Source organism: Anomaloglossus baeobatrachus, chromosome 1 (assembly GCF_048569485.1).
Source record: "Anomaloglossus baeobatrachus isolate aAnoBae1 chromosome 1, aAnoBae1.hap1, whole genome shotgun sequence".
Lineage (NCBI taxonomy): Eukaryota > Metazoa > Chordata > Amphibia > Anura > Aromobatidae > Anomaloglossus > Anomaloglossus baeobatrachus.
Window position 1 is genome coordinate 943,321,626 of NC_134353.1, and position 7,607 is coordinate 943,329,232.

Genomic DNA, 7,607 nt, shown 5'->3' on the forward strand with positions numbered 1-7,607 from the left:
GTCATTTTTACCACTTGTGGCAGTGATCACTTCTTCTCACCTGGACTTCCAGCAGATGGCAGCCGGTTTTGTGATGCACCAGCTGCCCGTAGAGGTGAACGGGGAGATAGACGTAGGGGCGCAGCACTCTGTGAATAAGACAAGCACAGGTCAGAGTCTCTATCTGCGGACGCCCCTCGGAGCGCGCTGTATCGGGGGAAGGCAGCCGTTACCGTTGGTTACTGCGCCGGACGTAGTTGTCCCCGTCCACAGGCTTGCGGTAGGTGGTCAGGGCCTCGTTCAGCTGCTCTTCAATTAGATCCACGTATTTTAAATTATATTCCTAAAAATGAAGACAAATAATTGTCGCCAGAGCCTGATAAGCCCCGCCTCCTTGGCTATCCTGCACACACATGACTACGCACCTTCTGCCACTTCTCCAGCTCCTTCGTTACGTAGCCTCTTTCATTCAAATAGGAAAACCCCTTTGGAATAGAAAGGAACCTGCAACATGAAAGACGGACAGATAAATACGCGAGGCGCGCCCCACCGTGACGTCCGCAGGGGGTGACCGGCCCTACCGCAGGAGGAGGAGCAGCCCCTTATCTCCCAGGTGAGAGAGCGCCGGCTTCATCTGGATCAGAGCGTGGAGATTAGCCTGGAGGAAACGGAGAAACGGTCAGCGACAAAACGGATGATTTCATTTCATCCAGAGGCGACAATCAAGTTATCTTTCATCTGTGACATCAATATTTTCTTTTTTTTGTTTTTTTTCTGCAACCACAATTTTTTTTTTTTTTTTTTACTTTTTCATTAAAGGGAACCTGTCACCAGATTTTGGCCAAAACTAAAACTAGCACCTTAAGCAGCGCCTGTGCTGCATTCTGTAGAGGTGCACGTCACCCCCTTATTCCCCCTGCAGACCCCATGAATACCTTTATAAAATCTGCCGCCTTTTATGTAAATTGTCCAGTCCGATGGGCGTCCTAATTTGCGCCTCCAGGCCCTCCTTTCATCCTCCTCCTGTGCTGATTGCCGTGGATGACGCCTCAAACGCCATCCACGTAAACGGGCAAAATCTCCATATTCCCGGCTCGTGCAGGCGCACTTCGATCTGCCCTATTGCGGGTTGAGCCGAAAGAAGGGAATTTTGTTACTTACCGTAAATTCCTTTTCTTCTAGCTCCTATTGGGAGACCCAGACGATTGGGTGTATAGCTACCGCCTCCGGAGGCCACACAAAGCACTACACTAAAAAGTGTAAGGCCCCTCCCCTTCTGGCTATACACCCCCAGTGGGATCACTGGCTCACCAGTTTTAGTGCAAAAGCAAGAAGGAGGAAAGCCAATAACTGGTTTAAACAAATTCACTCCGAGTAATATCGGAGAGCTGAAAAAACCGTTCAACATGAACAACATGTGTACCCGAAACAACCCAAAAATCCCGAAGGACAACAGGGCGGGTGCTGGGTCTCCCAATAGGAGCTAGAAGAAAAGGAATTTACGGTAAGTAACAAAATTCCCTTCTTCTTCGTCGCTCCATTGGGAGACCCAGACGATTGGGACGTCCAAAAGCTGTCCCTGGGTGGGTAAAGAAATACCTCATGTTAGAGCTGCGAAGACAGCCCTCCCCTACGGGGAGGCAACTGCCGCCTGCAGGACTCTTCTACCTAGGCTGGCGTCCGCCGAAGCATAGGTATGCACCTGATAATGTTTGGTGAAAGTGTGCAGACTCGACCAGGTAGCTGCCTGGCACACCTGTTGAGCCGTAGCCTGGTGTCGTAATGCCCAGGACGCACCCACGGCTCTGGTAGAATGGGCCTTCAGCCCTGATGGAACCGGAAGCCCAGCAGAACGGTAGGCTTCAAGAATTGGTTCTTTGATCCATCGAGCCAGGGCGGCCTTAGAAGCCTGCGACCCTTTGCGCTGACCAGCGACAAGGACAAAGAGTGCATCCGAACGGCGCAAGGGCGCCGTGCGGGAAATGTAGATTCTGAGTGCTCTCACCAGATCTAACAAATGTAAATCGTTCTCATACCGATGAACTGCATGAGGACAAAACGAAGGCAAGGAGATATCCTGATTAAGATGAAAAGAGGATACCACCTTCGGGAGAAACTCCTGAATGGGGCGCAGCACTACCTTGTCCTGGTGGAAGACCAGGAAGGGAGTCTTGGATGACAGCGCTGCCAGCTCAGACACTCTCCGAAGAGATGTGATCGCTACCAGAAAAGCCACTTTCTGGGATAGTCTAGAAAGTGAAACCTCCCTCAGAGGCTCGACCCTGTTCAGATCCCATGGATCTAACGGCCGCTTGTACGGGGGAACGAAATGGCAAACCCCCTGTAGGAACGTGCGCACCTTAGGAAGGCGTGCCAAACGCCTCTGAAAAAAGACGGATAGCGCCGATACCTGAACTTTAAGGGAGCCGAGCGCCAAACCTTTTTCTAACCCAGATTGCAGGAAAGAAAGAAAGGTAGGCAATGCAAATGGCCAGGGAGACACTCCCTGAGCAGAGCACCAGGATAAGAATATCCTCCACGTTCTGTGGTTCTTAGCGGACGTGGGCTTCCTAGCCTGTCTCATGGTGGCAACGACCCCGTGGAATAATCCTGAAGACGCCAGGATTCAGGACTCAAAGGCCCACAGTCAGGTTCAGGGCCGCAGAATTCCGATGGAAAAACGGCCCTTGGGACCGTGAGTCTAGTCGGTCTGGTAGTGCCAACGGTTGGCCGACCGTGAGCTGCCACAGATCCGGATACCACGCCCTGCTCGGCCAGTCTGGGGCGACGAGTATGACGCGGCTGCAATCGGATCTGATCCTGCGTAACACTCTGGGCAAGAGTGCCAGAGGTGGAAACACATAAGGGAGCCGGAACTGCGACCAATCTTGCACTAGGGCGTCTGCCGCCAGCGCTCTTTGATCGCGAGACCGTGCCATGAAGGTTGGGACCTTGTTGTTGTGCCGGGACGCCATTAGGTCGACGTCCGGCCTTCCCCAGCGGCGACAGATTTCCTGAAACACGTCCGGGTGAAGGGACCATTCCCCTGCATCCATGCCCTGGCGACTGAGGAAGTCTGCCTCCCAGTTTTCTACGCCGGGGATGTGAACTGCGGATATGGTGGAGGCCGTGGCTTCCACCCACATCAGAATCCGCCGGACTTCCTGGAAGGCTTGCCGACTGCGTGTCCCTCCTTGGTGATTGATGTATGCCACCGCTGTGGAGTTATCCGACTGAATTCGGATCTGCTTTCTTTCCAGCCACTGCTGGAAGGCTAGTAGGGCAAGATACATTGCTCTGATTACCAGAACATTGATCTGAAGGGTGGACTCCTGCTGAGTCCACGTACCCTGAGCCCTGTGGTGGAGAAAAACCGCTCCCCACCCTGACAGACTCGCGTCTGTCGTGACCACCGCCCAAGACGGTGGTAGGAAGGATCTTCCCTGTGATAATGAGGTGGGAAGAAGCCACCATTGCAGAGAGTCCTTGCCGTCTATGAAAGGGATACTTTCCTGTTCAGGGATGTTGACTTCCCGTCCCTTTGGCGGAGAATGTCCCATTGAAGTGGACGCAGATGAAACTGCGCAAACGGAACCGCCTCCATTGCCGCCACCATCTTCCCGAGGAAGTGCATGAGGCGTCTTAAGGAGTGCGACTGACCTTGAAGGAGAGTCTGCACCCCAGTCTGTAGTGACCGCTGCTTGTCCAGCGGAAGCTTCACTACCGCTGAGAGGGTATGAAACTCCATGCCAAGATACGTTAGTGATTGGGTCGTGACAGGTTTGACTTTGAGAAGTTGATGATCCACCCGAACGTCTGGAGAGTCTCCAGGGCAACATTCAGGCTGAGTTGGCATGCCTCTTGAGAGGGTGCCTTGACAAGTAGATCGTCCAAGTAAGGGATCACAGAGAGTCCCTGTGAGTGCAAGACTGCTACCACTGCCGTCATGACCTTGGCGAACACCCGTTGGGCTGTCGCCAGCCCGAATGGCAGAGCTACGAACTGAAGATGGTCGTTTCCTATCACGAAACGTAGAAAAACATTGGTGCTCTGTAGCAATCGGCACGTGGAGATAAGCATCTTTGATGCCTATTGATGCTAGGAAATTTCCTTGACATTGAGGCAATGACGGAGCGGAGGGTATCATCCGGAACCGCCTGGCCTCCACGTGCTTGTTGAGCAGTTTTAGGGCCAGAACGGAACGGAAAGAGCCCACCTTTTTTGGCACCACAACCAGATTGGAGGAAAACCGTGTCTTGTTCCTGAAGAGGAACAGGGATTACCACTCCTTCTGCCTGCAGAAGAGCATCTGCTCGGTGGGGAGGTGGGGACGTTCTGAAGAATCGAGTCGGAGAACGAGAACAGAACTCTGTCCTGTGCACGTGGGCACACTGTCCCTCACCCACCGGTCTGTGACCTGTGGCAGCTAAATGTCGCCAAAGGCGAGCGAGTCTGCCATCAACCGCGGATGCGGAGAGATGAGAGAGCTGAGAGTCATGAGGAGACCGCTTTGGTAGCGGTTCCTCCGGCTGCCTTCCTTGGGCGTGATTGAGCCCGGCCGGAAGCTGAGCCCCTCTGAGGCCTTTCAGCCCTTTTGGACGAGGACAATTGGGACCTGCCCGAGCCTGGGAAGGACCGAAACCTCGACTGTCCTTCCAGGACAGCAATAATAGGGTAAGTCGCAATGCAGACATTGCGAGGTTACGGACGCCCCTGCGGCACAGATGTACATGTGCTCAAGACCAGCTGCGCAAGAACAGCTGAAAAGCTTAGGGTGCCCATACGGCTGTGAATGCCGGAGCAACCGACACGCCGATAGCCTCATAGACAGATTTCAACCAGAGTCCATCTGTCTGTCAATGGCATCTGTAAGTGAAGTCCCATCTCCACTGCAACTATGGCTCTAGCCGCAAGCCTGGAGATTGGAGAATCCACCTTTGGACCCTGGGCCCAACGCTTGACCACGTCAGGGGAAAGTGATAACGTGTATCCTAAATACGTTTGGAGAAAACGCTTATCTGGGAAGCGTGGTGTTCCTGGACTGCTTCTCTGAAGTCAGCGTGGCCAGAACAATACTCAATATACGTTTGAGCTACTGAAATGGGACTTCTCCTGCTGTGAAGCTGACTCCTCCACTGGGGGAGCTGAGGGAGAAAGATCCAACATTCCATTGATGGACGCTCTAGGATCATTCCTTATGGCGTCACCATCCGGTGTAACCGGAGTGAGAGCGGTGTCAGGATCAAAGTCCTGATGAGCTACGTCTGGCTCATCATACAGAGAGTCTTCCTGGGACCCCCCCCGGAGCACCGATTTTATTCCAAATGAGGGTGGCCAGGGAGCAATGATCCAGATTGCCCATGGCCTGTCCGGACTGCAAGTCTCTATCCCATTGCAACTCCGTCCCTGTCCTTGGACAGGGTTGAGAGGTGGTTCTTTTGGCCACGTCAAGTAGAGACCCCGGCTGACCAAGTGCTACAGGGGAGCATTGCACACAATGGGGTTCAGTGCCGTGGAACAGTATCACATGCAGTAAAAACAGCATGGAAAGCCTGTGTTGCTTATATGCTGCTGCCGACTTATAGAGCCAAGAATGGCGACCGTACAGTGCAATGTATATCATACAAGCATAAAGTACAAATGAACACTGCAGCACATGCAGTACAAGCAGCATAGAAAGCCTGCTTTTCTGCTGCTGTAGACTAGCCATCTAGGGGAATATAGCCCAGAATAGCGACCATACAGTGCAATGTATAGCATACAAGCATAAGAACAAATGAACACTGCAACACCTGCAATACAAGCAGCATAGAAAAAAACCTGTGCCCTCAGCACCCTTGCTTTTCTGCTGCTGTAGTCTAGCCATTCCATGGCGAATATAGCCAAGACTAGTGACCGTACAGTGCAGTGTATAGCATACAAGCATAAATACACATGAACACTTCAGTACATGCAATACAAGCAGCATGGAAAGCCTGTGCCTTAGCACCCATGCTTTCCTGCTGCTGATGTGTCGCCATCTAAGAGGGCATATAGCCACAAATAGCGACCTATGCAGTGTAAGCACAAAATACAAATGGACAAAACTGCGGTATTTAGTGTCAGCACTTCAGGTGCCGCTTACCGCCCGCCTATAAGCGGGTGTGTGGTCGCCCTAGTCCTGTGCCTGGTTGCCCAGAGTCCGATCTATCAGCTCGGACTGCAGGAATGGCTGCCGGCGTCCTTCTCCAGCTCGTGTGAGTAGGGGCGGGCCGTGGGCGTGCCCCCAGTCAGAGCGGGAAATTGGCGTCCCACAGTGTCCAGTGAGAGGGCTGGAGCATGTAAATAAGGCTCCAGCCCTCGGCGCTGCTGATTGTACAGCGTCTCTCCCCTACCCTAATTGACAGGGTGGGGGCGGGAACGAAGCGGAGCTAGGCCGCAAAAGCCGGGGACTGGATTTATAAGCGCCGCCGCCGTAAAAGCGCGGTCGGCGCTAAGTCCCCGGCGCACTACAAGTCCCAGCCGCGCCGCCGCTCCCGGAGCGTCCGGCGCGGTAGTTCCCAATAAATAAAGTCACTCAGCTAGGCTGCAGTGACTGTAACCCTTTACTGTCCCCGGCGCACTAGCACACCCAGCAAGTCTGGAGTGTGCTGTGCCTGTGTGTAACGGGGACACAGAGTACCTGAATGGTGCAGGGCCATGTCCCTGAACGGCACTCCCCGCTCCACATCCAGCAGGTTCAATGGGTCTGTGGATGGAGCCCGGCCTCAGGGCTTTGGGGCCGGTAAGATCCCACTTCCTCAGAGCCCCCTCAGGGGGATGGGGAAGGAAAACAGCATGTGGGCTCCAGCCGCCGTACCAGCAATAGGTACCTCAACCTTACAAACCACCAGTGGGGTGAGAAGGGAGCATGCTGGGGACCCTATATGGGCCCTCTTTTCTTCCATCCGATATAGTCAGCAGCTACTGCTGACTAAACAGTGGAGCTATGCGTGGATGTCTGACCTCCTTCGCACAAAGCCGAAAACTGGTGAGCCAGTGATCCCACTGGGGGTGTATAGCCAGAAGGGGAGGGGCCTACACTTTTTAGTGTAGTGCTTTGTGTGGCCTCCGGAGGCGGTAGCTATACACCCAATCGTCTGGGTCTCCCAATGGAGCGACGAAGAAACACAGGTGCGCCTGCACAAATTGGCGCGTTCTCTGCGCAGGCGCGAGATTTTGTCCAGCAATGTGGATGAAGCGGGTGACGTCATCCACACCGCCAGGCAAATTGTCGCGCACGAGCAAAGAACTCGCCGGTATGTGCAGGCGTACCTATGTTTTCGGCTCTGCCCGCAATAGGGCAGAGCGAAGTGCGCCTGCGCGAGCAGAGAATATGTCTGCGCAGGGTCGAGATTTTGCCAACCTACGTGGATGGAGTCCGAGGTGTAGGAGGTGTCAGAGTCACAGGAGGAGGGCGAAAGGAGGGACAGGAGGCGCAGATTACAACGCCCATCGGACTGGGTGGGAGATTTTATAAAGGTATTTTTGGGGTCTAGAGGGGGGGGGGTAACGTGTACCTTTATAGAATGCAGCACAAGCGCCGATTAAGGTGATGGTTTTAGTTTAGAAAGCCAAAATCTGGAGACATGTCCCCTTTAACACAGACA

General features: G+C 53.6%; 1 protein-coding gene across 1 annotated transcript in view; it reads right to left on the reverse strand.

Moving 5' to 3' along the window:
* RICTOR (RPTOR independent companion of MTOR complex 2) overlaps window positions 1–7,607 on the reverse strand; it is a 161,622-nt gene that overhangs the window by 89,421 nt on the left and 64,594 nt on the right. Inside the window, exons 5-8 of the mRNA XM_075330517.1 lie at window positions 561–637; window positions 405–483; window positions 213–322; window positions 41–128 (exon numbers count right to left, since the gene is read on the reverse strand). Coding sequence (XP_075186632.1) covers window positions 41–128; window positions 213–322; window positions 405–483; window positions 561–637 — 354 coding nt within the window. The remainder of the gene's footprint in view (window positions 1–40; window positions 129–212; window positions 323–404; window positions 484–560; window positions 638–7,607) is intronic.